At 46.6% G+C, this 16582-nt stretch overlaps 1 protein-coding gene across 1 annotated transcript in view; it reads right to left on the reverse strand.

The window, feature by feature from the left end:
- The window catches only part of scospondin (subcommissural organ spondin), a 74716-nt gene that overhangs the window by 22824 nt on the left and 35310 nt on the right, over window positions 1-16582 (reverse strand). The window contains exons 70-99 of the mRNA XM_034560613.1: window positions 16117-16253; window positions 15943-16037; window positions 15789-15838; window positions 15199-15369; window positions 14516-14686; window positions 14343-14422; window positions 14097-14263; window positions 13945-13991; window positions 13602-13802; window positions 13146-13316; window positions 12655-12855; window positions 12431-12542; window positions 12023-12243; window positions 11575-11727; window positions 11268-11434; window positions 11002-11147; window positions 10679-10899; window positions 10408-10443; window positions 10050-10214; window positions 8840-9052; window positions 7900-8067; window positions 7526-7660; window positions 6704-6941; window positions 6448-6600; window positions 6306-6352; window positions 5959-6129; window positions 5686-5862; window positions 1675-1830; window positions 1217-1341; window positions 142-281 (exon numbers count right to left, since the gene is read on the reverse strand). Of these exons, the coding sequence (XP_034416504.1) occupies window positions 142-281; window positions 1217-1341; window positions 1675-1830; window positions 5686-5862; window positions 5959-6129; window positions 6306-6352; window positions 6448-6600; window positions 6704-6941; window positions 7526-7660; window positions 7900-8067; window positions 8840-9052; window positions 10050-10214; window positions 10408-10443; window positions 10679-10899; window positions 11002-11147; window positions 11268-11434; window positions 11575-11727; window positions 12023-12243; window positions 12431-12542; window positions 12655-12855; window positions 13146-13316; window positions 13602-13802; window positions 13945-13991; window positions 14097-14263; window positions 14343-14422; window positions 14516-14686; window positions 15199-15369; window positions 15789-15838; window positions 15943-16037; window positions 16117-16253 (4435 nt within the window). The remainder of the gene's footprint in view (window positions 1-141; window positions 282-1216; window positions 1342-1674; window positions 1831-5685; window positions 5863-5958; window positions 6130-6305; window positions 6353-6447; window positions 6601-6703; window positions 6942-7525; window positions 7661-7899; window positions 8068-8839; window positions 9053-10049; window positions 10215-10407; window positions 10444-10678; window positions 10900-11001; window positions 11148-11267; window positions 11435-11574; window positions 11728-12022; window positions 12244-12430; window positions 12543-12654; window positions 12856-13145; window positions 13317-13601; window positions 13803-13944; window positions 13992-14096; window positions 14264-14342; window positions 14423-14515; window positions 14687-15198; window positions 15370-15788; window positions 15839-15942; window positions 16038-16116; window positions 16254-16582) is intronic.

The following is a 16582-nucleotide window of genomic DNA, read 5'->3' on the forward strand; positions in this document are numbered from 1 at the left end:
AACTGAGTCAGACAGACAGTGTTTCTTAATCGTTCCGTCTTAGAAAAGTGGAAAACTACTTTGGTGTCACTGGGGGACTAACACAGAAAACATTAGCCCCTCTGCCGGAGCTCCATATGTTTGTAACAGCCAGGGTCTAACCAGGTACTGCAGCCTATGGTGACCGAGGCCCCCTGAGGGACAGTGACAGGTGTAGGTGGTTGGCCTGAAGCTTGCTGCTGCAGGTGGATGCAGCCGCACCGCTCTGCAGGAACACAGCTCCCGTTCTGCTGCAGCAGGTCCTGGAAGGGGAAACACATGATTGAAAACAAGAGCTGAGGCACCGAGAGCTTTTTTAAATAAATATGCTAAAGACTCGTATTTCCCTCAAGAGTTTGTGGAGACAAAAAGGTAATGAGCTAAAAGAGAGCAAATATCGGTCTTATAATAATTCTTCAGGTGGAAATAAACACATCTCCAAATGAAAATGTTGTTGCTGGTTGTGTAAATAACAAATGTTTGCCATGTCAACCTTGTGTGGCCAGAACTACCAAGACAAATGTGGTATTGCAGGCCTAAATATTCTCAATGGCGGTGCACTGTAGACCTAATCCACAGTTGTGAAATGACTTATGGTAAACTTATGTTGCAAACTTCTGGTGATCTGCTTCCTGTTCCATATTTCATTATCTTCCCTCACTGCTGCTGTATAACATCAGTCTATGAGAGAGGAATTTCTCCAATAAATCAAAGCAGGTTGCTCCCAAACTGGGCAAAACAACATTAGAACATTGTAATCATAAATCATATCACGGTGGTGTATTAACAACAATATGTAGCACAGCATATTTTACTTTTCAAACTAATGCTGATATATCACTGCTGTGGTCTCATAGAGACAGACACACACACACAGTCCAGCAGTATGCAACTATGCTTACATGCAATGTTTGAAATGTTTGTCACTTGCTCTACATTGCACATATAGAGTTTGCAATAAGGAGGAGGAACCAAATCAAAAATCAAAAAATCAATCAAAAAAATCAAAAATGTCTTTCCCGCCACAGTATCGGGATAAGTCTCGCCTTCCGTGGTCATTTTCAGAAACGTGAACCCCGAGGACAATTCTTCACCATTTGACATAACTAGAATGATCCAGTTCAGTGTTGCTTTATTGTGAGTTAAACGGTGTGAATGTGAATGTCGGTTTGAACAGAGCGGTGAGCAAAATGATCACCTGCGGGCAATAGCAGCCAGGTGTGCACTCCCGGACACCCACACACAGAGCGCCATTGCCCTGCAGTGCACACTGCTTCTCACAGGGCTCGCCGCATGCCGAGTACACAAATGGGGCTTCGCAATCTGCAAAATAACAAAAACATGAAATACATTATAAATATGCACAAAATCAAAAATGCACACAATCATATGCCTGTACTTGATCAAACACGTTCTGTATCCGTTTTTTTAAGCTGTTGCTATATGTATCTTTCTCTCAGGGAGTTGAGCATTTGATTGCAGCTCACTCATAGTTGTGGAATCTATATCTCCATACAGAAGCCCTGGGAGGCGAGGCAGAACAAAAATAAATAAATCTCTCCAGCCGAAAACATTTTTTGTGCACTTTGAGCATAAGACAGTTTTCCTTTTTCATACACACAAATACGTATTGTTATTACTATGATGTTACCTCACCATCACATTGACTGAGACTGCATGTCCCGTTCTGTGTTTCAACAGGAGTGCACTGTTGCCCCCTGGTGGCTGGGGAGAGAGCCACACGGTAGCGCAGCTGCCTCTGAGACGCACAGGAGCACCGAGACCAGACGCTCCACTCCGACATGGGGCAGCCTGCAGAGGCAAACAACGTCAACCAATCAGGTGCTGCTTTCATGCTGGTTCTAACAAGCACTTCATGTTATTTGTGATGCTCTCAGATTCTGTGAAGCAGCACTTGGACCTGTGCTCACGTGACCCAGAGCTGGTCCGAGCGAGTCTCCTGCTAAGTTAATCAGCGAATACCAGATCTATTTATACACCAAACATAAGGCCCTCCTCCTTTATAATCAGCATTAAGCTGTTTCACTGGCATCAACTAATTAAGCACAGCTACAATCCAATTAGCAACCACTATGATCTGACACTAACAACAACAGATGGCTCAACAGATAATATCAAATCATTTATTGAATCAATCAATTGCTCAATTGAGCTAAGGCCACGGTTAGAAAATATACCCATTTATTGACCTATTGTATAACAAACTAAAATAAATGTACTCAGGTATCTTCAATACATATGTGATATCTAGCCCTTATAAATGGACTAAGAACAGTTACAACATCATTTTACATCTTACCACAAAATAAACTAAGCTTTCAGTGATTAATCAGGATAATTGTATTTATATTGTTATAAAGGTAAATAAGAGAATGTATTGAGATATAGATTGGAGTTGATATGGTCCATTCTTAAAAATAAATACAATAATAATTCATGATAGTTTGCTGCTGTTTAATGAATGTATCATCGTACTGTCTGAAGCGAAATAGGCGCACATACACATAAATGTGTGCTCGCAAAAAGATTATTTAATAAGTAGAATTATGACCATTCAACACAACCAATGTGATCAGGAGGGTCCATTTATAGACTTCACCCAACTCAACCCGGGGTCTCAAACAAGGCAGGGATCGTCACATATTTCAACATGCACTTATCAATTTATTGACAATATTTAACAAAAAAACTTGGATGTGCACCACTTCACAGAGGCAGGACATGACATCAGTTCTAGGAGACATTTAGACGGTTGCCACTTCCTCTGGAGGAGGACTTTTTGAAAGCAAACTTATTGTATATACAGACCTTAAATACAGCATCACAGACAGCATATTAAGTGTAGCACCAGGGACAAAAACACACTGGACCACTGCTACACTTTGCAAAAAGGACGCATACCGCTCAGTCCCTCGTGCAGCTTTGGGACTCTCTGATCATTGTCTGGTTCATCTCTAAAATCTGCAAAGCCTGTGGTGAAGACGGTGAGGAGATGGACCAATGAGGCCAAGCTGGAGCTACAGTCCTGCTTGGCCTCCACTGATTGGAGTGTTTTTGAGGCTGCTGCTATAGACCTGGATGAGCTCACTGACACTGTGACATCATACATCAGTTTTTGTGAGGACATGTGTGTGCCGACTAAAACCTTCTGCACATACAATAACAATAAACTCTGGTTCACTGCAAGACTCAGGCAGCTTCGTCGGGCTAAAGATGAGGCCTACAGAGGTGGGGACAGGACTCTGTACAACCAGGCCAGAAACACCCTGATGAGGGAGATCAAGGTAGCTAAGAAGAGATACACTGGAAAACTGGACAAGTTTTTCAGCCAACGACCCCTCGTCAGTTTGGAGAGGCCTGGAAGTACTCACGAACTACACAAACCACCTACACTCTCTGCCTCCTTCTCACCTCTCCCTTCCGGCACTGAGGATCTGCGAAAAGGATGTGAGTCGGCTCTTTCACAGACAGAAGATCAGGAAGGCTCCGGGCCCAGATGGTGTACCCCCCTCCTTCCTGAAAGTTTGTGCTGACCAGCTGGCCCCCATCTTCACGCAGATCTTCAACCGATCACTGGAGCTGTGTGAAGTCCCATCATGCTTCAGTTGCTCCCTGATCATCCCGGTCCCCAATAAATCCTCCATCACAGGATTGAATGACTACAGGCCCGTCGCCCTGACGTCTGTGGTCATGAAATCCTTTGAGAGACTGGTGTTGACCCATCTGAAGGACATCACAGGGCCCCTGCTGGACCCCCTGCAGTTTGCCTACCGGGCAAACGGGTCGGTGGTTGATGCAGTCAACATGGGACTGCACCATGTGCTGCAACATCTCGACTCCCCAGGGACATATGCAAGGGTCCTGTTTGTGGACTGAAGCTCAGCGTTCAACACCATCATCCCGGAGGTACTTCACCATAAACTCTCCCAGCTCAGCGTGCCCGCCTCCACCTGTCAGTGGATCACCAACTTCCTGACAGACAGGACACTGCAGGTGAGGCTGGGAAAAATCACATCCAGCACCCGGTCTATCAGCACTGGTGCACCCCAGGGATGTGTGCTCTTCCCACTTCTCTTCTCCCTCTACACCAACGACTGCACCTCAGGGGACCCGTCTGTTAAACTCCTGAAGTTCGCAGACGACACAACGGTCATCGGCCTCATCAGGAATGGTGATGAGTCTGTACAGACGGGAGGGTGAACAGCTGGTTCTCTGGTGTGGTCAGAACAACATGGAGCTGAACAAGCCCAGAACTGTGGAGATGACAGTGGACTTCAGGAGGAGCCCCCCAACACTACCCCCCCTCACCATACTCAACTGCACTGTGTCGGCGGTGGAGACCTTCTGGTCCCCACCAAACCTGGAGGTTTCTGGGATCCACAATCTCCCAGGACCTGAAGTGGGCCTCCAAGATCAACACCATCCGGAAAAAGGCCCAGCAGAGGTTGTACTTCCTGCGCTAGTCCTGTTTGGATCGGCCACCAAACAGGACAGAGACAGACTACAACGGATCGTCAGGTCTGCAGCTACTTCCCACTGGCCGTCACTCTGATGAACACTTAATCACTTCCATCTGCACTACTTGCACTATTACCACCTTTCTGCACTCCATCCATCCATCCATTTTCAATACCGCTTATCCTCATTAGGGTCGCGGGGGCGCTGGAGCCTATCCCAGCTGACATAGGGCGAAGGCAGGGGACACCCTGGACAGGCCGCCAGTCCATCGAGGGCACAGGGACATACAACCATTCACTCTCACATTCACACCTATGGGCAATTTAGAGATCAATTAACCTGCAGCATGTCTTTGGACTGTGGGAGGAAGCCGGAGAGCCCGGAAAGAACCCACGCTGCCACGGGGAGAACATGCAAACTCCACCTTTCTGCACTAACATCCCCAATTTATTGTCATTGTTGTTATTTTTATTGTACATACATGTTGCTACCCTGTGGTCTTTAATGTCTTTTATATTTATCCTGTCATTTGTAATTTAAATATGTATGTACGACGAGAGCGTACGTGTAACCAGAGTCAAATTCCATGTATGTGCACACATACATGGAATTTGATTCTGATTCTGATCTCCTCGTGGACGGAACAAAGATTTTGACATTATTGCTCATCATCTAGTACTCTGAGTAACCCGTGTTTGTCCATGTCCTGTATTTCACCGTTCACTTGTTTATAGAACAGGGAGGGGTCCTATCTTTGAACAGGAGAGGTGTTTTCAGAATGATCTTAGTAAGATGTAGCCAACAAAATCTGTGACATTTACAATATTATGAGTATCTCTCTCTCAGAGAGAGAATCTATATTTCCGTTTCCTGTTCATTTGATGCGTCATGAGTCAGCTTGGGCGAAACAAAATAGAAACGTTTCCTAATAAGTCCTTGAAGTGACCAACTGTGTTCACCAATAAAATACTGTAACTATTCTATATCATTTCCAATTGTTAACTGTGGCAGCAACTCAATTTACCAATAGGAATCTGTTAAATTCCCCCTAATTATCATGGTTTCTCAGACACAGAAATAATTCATATCATCCCACAACAAGACCTCAGAATAAAATGACAAAAGTGAGACGTTTCATTGGACAGCCCCCACACGGCCTCAGAGTAGCGTGTGTAGTTGTGCCTGTACCTGGACAGGGCTGCCGATAACACAGCTGGGTCTCCTCTCTGTTCCTCTCAGCCTCGATGTTATCGGGACACGCTGCGTCTCCCCCCTCCTCACACACACACACCCTGCGCCGCGATGCTGAACCTGCGCCGCAGCTCCGGGAACACGGTGACCACGGCAACCAGGGGCAAAGGTCATCTGGAGACAAGAGAATCAATATGATCGGAGCCAGTGTGAACTGCATTTACCTACGTTATCCTCATGTAAATGAACGTATGAATCGATTGAACGAACCCAGACAGGGAGGAGTGACACAGTCCTGTGCCTCTCTGTCCGGCCCACTGCAGTGAGACCCGTTGTTACGTGGAGGGGGGTTGATGCAGGCCCGGGTACGAACCTGTGCACCATGTCCACAGGTCACTGAGCAGTCGGACCACACTGACCAAGGGGTCCAACCACCATCCACTGGACACAACACACAGGATTTGGTCATTCGATATGCATCTTTAAAGGCAGTCAGTCAACTTTTCAGGTCCCTGTCATAGGTCAAATAGCAATGTTTATATTCTCATTCATAGGAGCTATTAGTGTAAGCTAAGTCTACTCAACAACATTTACTCTTAGTTTTTGCAGTGACCCACCTCTGCAGTCAATGTCTTGGCAGTAATCTCCCTCTGGGGTGCATGTGCTAGGAGTAAAAAAAAAAAGAAGCAGAACCCTTTCAATTCATTTTTCTTTACACTGCAAACCCTTTGATCACTAAAATGTGGGCATCCATCTCACCATTGTTTACACTCGCCCTGCAGCCAGGTGTCGCCCACTCCGAGCTCCCGGTTGTCATGGAGACAGAGAGGTGAGCAGGGTCCTGGGTCACAGGATTTGTGCTGGACTTCCTCAAACTGGCAGTCAGCTCCTTCAGTCTCCGGGACCAGAGACCTGACACAAAACAGTGTGCTTCTGGTTTACGCTGCTGCTTATTTGATATATCAAAGAATTTGGAAATGATATGATCAAACAGGCATTTGTGATTTCCTCTCACCTGTATCTGGTTCTTTGGCCCTGCCCACAGGAGACGCTGCACATTGCCCAGCTAGACCAGGAGCTCCAAATGCAGGTGGCCTGGCAGCTGTGATTGGTGCAGAGGAGCTGTCCGTCCGAGCAGCTGCAGTTGTTACAGTCCGCCTGATGCAAACTGCCGGCCTCCCAAATATGTCCCAGTGAGTCCACGCAGTCGCACTGCCACAGCTGCACACACACCCCGTCCTGCTGCAACTGGCCTGAGTACACACAGCAGTTATTCCAAACGTGCACTCTGTTAGCGAACAGACAAAGGGTTTTTATTGGACCCCATTGCAGCAGCTTTTTTAGGAGGGGTTTCTCACTCCCCAAAAATATTAAATACATATTTTGTCACCTATCTCTACCTATATCTGTTTCTAGACACATCTAGCAATGCACAACTACCAGTCAATACAGTTGAGATGAATGAAACATAGAAAATAGAAAAAAAAGCAACCTCTATTTTCAAAATGATAATTCTGTGTTTGGTTTAAAGATAATCCAAAAATGTCATTGGGAACAGTTTTGATAGGGACAATTTTTTGGGGAAAAAACAAACAATAAGCGGATTGCCTTAATTTTAGAACAACTGAGGTCATAACATCCCACAAATGCAAACTTTAGCGGAAAGAAAACTCTCTAATTGACCTAGTCCTCGACCACATGCATGGCTATAGTTTACCTTTACCAGGTTTATTTAATCCTAACTAAACATCATCCAGGCTCATTCAGATACAGCTGGTGGAGACACACACACACACACACAGTTCATCTGTTAATAAAATGAGAGCAGCTTCAGTGCCTTTAGGGCAGCGACAGCCGGGCTGACATTCGGTGTTGCCCTGGCACTCTATGCCCTGCTGGAGGTCTGAGCAGCGCTGTGGACACTGGTTGGCACACGACACGAACTCCTGGCCTGGCGGGCACCCTCTCTCATCTGACAATACACAAACAGAAGGTCATGAATTTTCCCGTGAAAATGCCACAGGCATTTCCTTTCGCATTCACACCAAGAACGCTGATCAGCGGCTGTGCTCACTTTGTCAATGCCAAGCCTCACCTCGTAAAACATCGACGGGGTGAACTGTCCTTGGGATTCATAGCAATCTAAACTTAACAAGTGTGTGTGTGTGTGTGTGTGTATGTGTGTGTGTGAACACGTTGGGTCCGTCTCACCGCAGGGTTTGGTGTTGCAGGGTTTGACCTGGTTCTTTTCTCCTTCACACGTCTTCCCTCCGTTCTTGGACGGAGGGCTGGAGCAGGAGCGAGTGCGTATGGAGCGCCCGCCGCCACAGCGCTTATCACAGCGAGACCAGGGACTCCAGCGAGACCAACCTCCATCCACTACATGGTGCACACACAGACACACATGATATACACACACACATGCATACAGAACACCGGGGTCTTTGCATGTTTCACACTAAATGATCATTCCAGTCTAGAACAACGTGGCTCTTATGTTCACATTCGCCATCATTTCGGTTGGTTTTGATAACAATGTACTCAGCAAAGTGGATATACTTTGGATATTATTACAAAAAAATGACCAAAATAAAAAAAGGACTTGGGTCGTGATAAACAGGACAGCTTTTAACCAATTTGTTAATCCAAACGTTGAGGCAGCAAGGCTTCACAGACAGGAACACACACATTATTACAGAATCTTGACGGCCAATCTTGTTAAAATTATTATTATTCATAGGGTGCACATGGAACTCTTTACTCCATAGATGTGTGCTTGATGAGGTTATGACTAACTGATACCAACTTGCACAGTGTGTGCGAGACATTTGAGGCTGAGCGGTCACTCTAAGCCCATAGTGGTGGATTACTCTGCCCTGTCATATTCATTCCACGTAAATACACAATATCTACTTATATTGTTATCAAATAGTTGGTATTTTACGCAATTGTAGGTGCAGACTGATTTAAGAGTCCGCGCAACAATAAAGTAAATCTGACAACAATTATCACAGACGTGAAACAGTGAAAATGGACAATCCCGAAACTGACAATTTGTGCTCAAAACGACACGAGCAGTCGCAGACATGAACGTCAATCGTGTCAACGGTTTGCAGATTGACACCATACGATCAACTGCAGGTAGGCTGACCTCGGCAGGGCTTGATGTTACAGAAGCGAGGCTCCAGGTTTCCTCCCAAGATGTCCTCGCACCACGAGCCGTTGGTCCGGGGTCTGAGGAAGGTGCGGATCCTCTGCTGCTGACCCACTCCGCAGGACCGCGAGCAGGAGCTCCACTCCCCCCACTCTGTCCACGAGCAGTTCCTCTTTGCGCAGTCTGCCCCCACACACAACTCGTCCCCATCTGGGAACATATTACACAACACTGCTGGATGTAGTAGGTGAATATCCACAAAGCTAATTAATTGTGACTTATTTGCTGGTATCTCATCTTGTTTTCCATTCAGCTGCTGTTACAGTTCACTGCAATTACAGTAAACCTTTTGTTTGCGGAGGTCACACTAATTGCACAATATTTGCTCAGTTGATGTGACTGCGTTTTAAAAAGGAGCTCTGTGTTCCGTTTTCACTTTAATTAGTAATTCATTGAGTTACGGCATACTTTTTAGTTCAAGCCAAAAATAATGGCTGAACCATGAGAATTGTATTCATAACCTATATCCTCTCCGAACAGACACAGAAATCACACAAACACACATTCAAACAGGGTATAATATGTTTTTGGGTGGATGGTATTTCCATTTGTTTGTTTAACCCCTCTGTTGGAAGGAAAACTACAGTAAATGAATAAATCAGAGCTTATGTACAAATAAAACTTCACATTATCCTCAAACAAAGTTCTACAGCCAGCCTGTACTAATCTCTTCTGATGTCACGCTGAATGTATATAAAACAATAAGTCCAAGTAAAAAATGTGTTCTGTCGTCCCTGAGATAAGCATGGGGATAAATTACAAACCAAGCAACAGCACAAACGGTCCCAAACAGCAAACCAACAGATGCTGTGAAACTGTTTGTGTAGATATTTTGACTGGAGGATTGCTGAACATTACTTTCATCATGTGCTCTCTCAAACACAGGCTCCTAATATCTGAATAATTCACCCTGTTGTCTGATATAAGCAGTTTACATTGTATCACAAATGTTATTGAGCAGTACACTGCAATGCTGTACTATTAGCGGCTGAAGTATTGGTAGTTAAGTTCTTTTCTCAAATAGAACAGGATCACTATGTAAGAGAGCAGATGGAATGTGAAGGTCATGTTTGACCATGCAGGGAAAGTTTTGGCAGCAGTCAGAGATCCTGACAGCAGCAGAGAGAGATAACATGAGGGGTCGGACCTGGACACTGGGGCAGGTTGCAGGCCTTCTCCTGGTGAGAGCTTCCAGAGCAGGGGGGTCTGACACACTGTCGATGGCGGGACTTCGTGGCCGGGTTGAGGGCGTCCGTGCAGGGCTTTGTGCACGGACTCCATGATGACCACGGAGAGAAGCCAGCATCCTCATCTAAAGACGATCGAGGAGGAAAGATGGAGAAGTCGTTTGAATGATTACTTTGAGAATATGGGTTTAAAATAAACCACACAGACAAAGAAATTGCAAAGACCAATAAAGTGACAAAGTAATTGAGGAAGAACTATAAAGGAACAACAGAGAATACTCTAACTGGTATTAAACACTGTTTGAAGGGAGACTTTACCTGGTAAAACTGGTTCTTCTGTCGGACCAACAATCACTGCCAACACCAAGCAACAATTCATTATCAGTACAAGCTCCACCATTTAGTATTGTGCACAAACATGGCATTAAATACTGTCTGTTATATATAATGGATATAACCCTTTATAATTAAATGATATCTTTAATTACATTCAATGTAGAGACACTAATAATAATCTCCCTCACCTGCAAGTTGATTGCACACCCATTACATACAGTACTATCTACTCTACTTAAACTGGCTCCTGTACCTGGGCAATCAGGGGCCTGGCAGTAAGTGGTTTCCTGGCGTGGCCCCTGGCAGTTTCTCCCTCCGTGGGCCGGGGCCGGCTGTGTGCAGCTCTTGGAGCGAGTCTTCAGTCCCAGACCGCCACAGGACAGCGAGCAAGGGCTCCAGGAGCCCCAGGGTGACAGACCGCCGTTGACCGGGCAATGCTCCAAGGAACAGTTCCACCTGCCAAGCTCGCAGCCGCTACAGAAGAGGGGGGGGGGGGGGGGCCCTGCAGTCGATGAGTGTGTGTAGTAGGACGCGTGGGACCGTAGGTGGGACATGACTGGAAGGTTATCTGCTCACCAGCTGCTGCAGTCGTGGAGCAGTGTGTCTCCAGACTGAAGCTCCACTCCCTCAGAGATGTTATGGAGGAGCAGAGGCGAGACCGGCATGACAGAAACACTCTGCAGAGAGGCCATAAACTCTTTGTCCACCAGACAAGGACACTCCTGAAACACACATATGAGAACCATTAATTTCCTCAATGGAATTCCTCTGGACTCAAAATCAGTGTTTGTGAAGATGCATGACATCATGAGTCATTAGTCTGAATGCTGAAGGGTACCCACCTGCAGACAGACACCGTGGTGCTGGTAGGTGTGGGGGGGGCAGTGGCAGCCTTCCTCGCAGCCATCGGAGTAGCAGCCCTCTCTGCCGCTGACCTGAGCGCAGCTGAATGGACAGCCTTCGCCTCGTTCACACTCCCTGTACAACCTCCCGGGGGGGCAGCCCACTTCTGCACAATGACGAGATGTCAGCCAAGAGACGCAGATTGACTATACGCAAAAGCTTTTTACATTTTTTATTTACCAAGTTACCCTGGATCTTATAGTTATCGGCGCTTTGACGCCACAGCTACAGTGAACCAGGACTCACCGAGGCAGACCTGGGTGTTGCAGGTCTTGCTCTGGCGGCTGAGGCCACTGCAGGGCGGAGAGCTGCAGAGACGAGAGCGGGACTGCTGTCCTCCACCACAGCTGACCGAACACTCAGACCACTGAGACCAGGGGTGCCACGGGCCCACTGAGTCTGGAAGCAAACACGCACTTAGGTGTGACACAACTCAAAAAACAGATTTTTATCAGTATTTCCAATATAAAAATTACAAGATTCTGTATAAATTAAATCTCATTTTGCATTATAATCCATACTACTACATAAATGTACAGTCACTGAGGACTTTGTTGTTCAAAGTTCAAAGAAAGCAACTTTGTTTTCAAGGTAATGTAGGAAATCCGCTCCTCTTTTAGATTTCAGTGAAGTTGAAAGTTGTGTCTCAGTCTCTTAACTCAAGGTATAAGTTGCCTTGTCCAGACATGACTACCTGTGCACAGGTGTATGTTGCAGTCTTTCTGCTGTCCAGCGATTCCCAGGCAGCCCCTCCCACTGCTCTGGGGGGACGGGTTATCACACTGGCGTCTCCTGAACTTGACTCCTCCTCCACAAGAAAGCGGGCACTCAGTCCAGGCCCCCCATTGGCTCCAGCCCCCGTCAACATAGCAACCGGGGACGGATTGACACTGCAGGACCCCAGCCTCGCATGAACTGAGAGAAAGTGAGAGAGATGGCAAAACTCAAATGAAGACACTGAAATTCATATATATATATATATATATATATATATATATATATATATATATATATATATATATATATATATATATATATATGATACATATATATGACTTTATTAAGAATCTAAATGTTGAAGAGCTGTTCGGTTGCACTGTACCAGTTTCTACAGTCACTGATGATGCTGTCTCCTGGATTTGCAAACTGCCAATCAGATCCACCCGGCCATACCCATGATGCATTACTGGAATCTAGACCGCTGACTGTCCTCACTATAACAGAGACAAACATCCACTGATTAGATTAATCTCTGCTTAGTCCAACACAGTCTACCAAAACAATGTCAACACTTCCAGTAGCCATTTTCACGCAAGCGGATCTAACCAGTAGCAGAGCTGTTGTGGTATTTGCAGCGACATTCCTCCCTGTCCACACACACTCCGTCCTGCAGAACCATGACACCCGGACAACCGCAGCTCCGTCTGCACCCAGGTGAGTCCACGCATTCTGTGTCACCATGGAGATCCGAACAGGAGCGGGGACAGGGCTTCCCACAAGGCCATTCTTCCTGGCCTCCACCACAGTCTGCAGAACGCAGAGGGAGGTTTGGGTTGAAGAGAATTAACACATCGAGGGAAGTGATGGGTTTCATGGTCCAGTACGTTTCCACACCGTTTGTGGCAATATAGAAGCAATCTTGAAACAAGCCAGCATGGACTTTTTTTCCATTCAACTCAAGGAGACATGACACCTTGTTTCTTGTAAGGCCACTCTTGCTTTCCTTCTCAATTTTCATCCAGCAACCTCCATTTAAACACAAGTGCTTTTCAAAATACAAAATTAATACTCAATATACAATTCCAAATGCTTCTGACCTGAGCAGACGGTGATGTTGTCTTGGCAACCGCGGCTCTGCCTGCTCTCTCCGAGACAGGGCAGCCCGCCGAACCTGGCGGGGGGACTGTTACATTCCCTGGTGCGAGTGGACGACCCGGCGCACCCGGCGCACTCCGGCCACGCTGACCACGGACTCCACGAACCGTGGACTAGAGGGGGAGTGAGGAGGGGAAACACAGAGAGGCACAGACTGAGGACATGTGCTATTGGCATACTTGTCTACATGTAGAGAAGGACATCAGAAGAGGACAACAAGACAGAGACATGTAGATACAAAGAATTGAAGCAAGACAGGATAACCAAGGAGAAAAACCTTATCTTCAGAAATGACTGACTCGGGGATCTGCAACCTGTTTTTGTTCTCCAGTGTCATAAACATAAATTTCTAAATCTTCATTTTTGATTAATTAGCCGAGCTGAGGAACGAGTGATACCTGGACAGAAGACGATGACAGGGCAGGGCTGTCTCTGGATTTGAACTCCGACCCCATTGTGTTTTTCCAGTTCTCCGGGACAGGTCGCCCCTCCGGCCTTGGGCTTAGGACAGCCACAGCTCCTGTAGCGGGACACCGACTCTGCCCCACAGGTCCTGGAGCACGGAGTCCACTCTGACCAGTCACACCAGCCACCGGACACTGGAAACACACAGAAGGATGAACAATCTACATTCATGGCCTTGAAGTTCATATTTATATTGTTCTTGTGGTTGGTGAGTTTCAGCTTCAGTCAAAGAAAGAAAGCCAGTTAAAAACCAGGCTTACAGCTGGTGTTACTCACCTGGACAGGGGTATCTGGTGCAGTTGAGCCTCCCACCCTCACAGGTGCTGAAACAAACAGGAAACACCAACAGAATGATGCTTCTGTCCCATCTTTCTGGCTGTTTCTCTGTTGTGTACATGCATGTGTAACATGTGCTCCATCATTCTGACCAGTTGTTACATCCATCAGGGGCTTCGGCGGTCTCCCCCAGTTGCAGCCTGTGTCCGGTGCTGAGGTCCATGCAGGGACAGCCTTCTCTCTCCACACAGGCTGTCCCGTTAGACAGGACCTTCCCCCCTGTACAGTAGCATCCGGGCTCACATTGCCACACGCAGTGCTGAGGGACGGGAGGAAAATCACCACCAGACTTCTTCATGTTAAACCAGGAGTAATCGGTGGAAACAGGAGATACTTACAGCCAGGTCGTCACAGGAGCGCGGGCAGGACGGACCACAGCTACTGAACACGGTGCCTGGCACCCGCGAGCATGGCGCCACTGACAACACACACATAACGACACGCTGCACTGGCTGTTTTGTGACCAAAACTCAAACTGCACATGTGGGCCCAACATTCTCTGTGAGCGTACCTGGACAGTGGTCAGTGTTACAGGCTATGAATGCAGTTCCCAGCCCCACGCAGTAGTTCCCCTCCCCCTCCGGACTGGGACTGTCACACTCTCTCCTCCGGCTTTGAACCCCCCCGCCGCAGGACTTGGTACACTCCGTCCAGTTGCTCCACTGATCCCAGCCCCCGTCACCTGGAAAGAGTCAACACATCATGATGAAATAACACTTCATTCTGTTTACACTGTAAAACAAGAGTTTAATGTCTTCATTTAGTCAGTCTCAATATTGACAGATACATTTTCCTCGAAAGAACAATCATAAAATTAAACAAGTTCTAGTGCTTTAATGTAAGCCAAACATGAAATGTTACCTTGTGAACTCATCTAGATCACATGGGCTTTTATTTCTCCGAAGAAACTATAAAAGCAATGATATCTTTTCGCTCCATGCTGTGTGTTCGTTTGTCAATGTGTGTATTGTTATAAATCCTGCAATGAAGAATTTCCTAGAAAAACGACTCTTGCCAGCCAGGGGTTAAGTGTCTTGCCCAAGGACACATCGTCATGGGCTAGTGGATCCGGGGATCGAAGCGCCGATCGTCTGATGGAAGGACGCCCCTGCTCACCACTGAGCCACAGTCGCCGACACATTTAAATATAAAACAGAATGTCTGTCGATACAAGTGAACAGAACACAAACTCACGGTCACATGGAGCGGCGATGCAGACTTGGTCCTCTCTGTGAGGGCCCAGACATGGCAGGCCACCACCATAGCGCTGGGGGCTGGAACAGAACCGGTACCGAGACTGGAGACCCGCTCCACACGACACCGAACACTGACCCCAGGGAGTCCACATTGACCACTGGCCCTCGACTAGAGAACGAGAGAGAGAGCGCGCGCGCGTGTTTGTGTGTGTGTGTGTGTGTGTGTGTGTGTGTGTGTGTGTGTGTGTGTGTGTGTGTGTGTGTGTGTGTGTGTGTGTGCGTGCGTGTGTGTGTGTGTGTGCAGGAACAGAACAAGACAGATACAGAGGGGAACAATGAGTTGAAAGAGAGCAGTGGGAACAACTGCATCTTGTTCTTTTCTTATTTACATGCTACTTTGCATCACTTCGGCTTAACTTTCAGTCAGTCAGTTAAGTCTTGAATAAATAAGTTTAGACAGGATTTGCATTAACATTATGGGTATGCAAACTTTTGTAACTGTTGCGGAAAAATCGACCTAGTTAAACAACGATGTGACAAGAATGAAAAACCCTATAAAAAGATTAATCCAGTGACTTTTTGGCCTACCATTGCAGATGACTTGAGAGCAGTTTACCAGCCTCCCTGCTTCACATGTGCTGAAATATAAACCCACACAAGAAGATGAATGGAAGCACATGCTGGTGGAGTTAAACTCATTATGGCTCACGGAGCCATTTAAAACAAAGTCAGTTTCTCTTGCCAGTTGTTGCAGTCTGTGGGGACAATATCTCGGGGTTTGTACTGCTCTCCATCCAAGTCACAGCGACAGTCAGACTCTCGCACACACACAGCATCCTAGAGATGTGAAGAAACCGTCAGCAAATTGTCCGTGATCACGGAATACTGGTTTGTGTTTAGCCAGACCCACACCCACCTGTAGGACAGTCCCGTGTGGACACTGGCAGCCCGGCGTGCAGTTCCTGCTGAGGTCCATCGTGAGGTCTGCACATGACACTGCTCCCCTCACACACGGCTTCCACTGCTGGCCTGGAAGACACGCCCTGCTGTCTCCTGACACAGCAACACAGAGCCCAAGCAGATCTTGATGAAAACCTTCTCAGTGTAATCAAAAAAAGTGGACAGCCACTGGTTTTCATCAATCAATCTGGCAATAATTAAATCTTGAAATACTGGTGATGACATAAACTATTAGGTTGGCTAACACGCATTTTGCTGACTAATGGATTAGTTGGTTGTAGCAAACAGATTGTAAAACTGAGTATCCACTTTAAATGTGTACCAGAGATGTGTTCATGAGTTTCTTAGAAATAAGTCATGCCGGGTGAAAAATAAAGAAATCTCAGTGGACCAAGACTAAAATTAAAGACTAGTCGACGAAG

Source organism: Cyclopterus lumpus, chromosome 20 (genome assembly GCF_009769545.1).
Source record: "Cyclopterus lumpus isolate fCycLum1 chromosome 20, fCycLum1.pri, whole genome shotgun sequence".
Classification (NCBI taxonomy): Eukaryota; Metazoa; Chordata; class Actinopteri; order Perciformes; family Cyclopteridae; genus Cyclopterus; species Cyclopterus lumpus.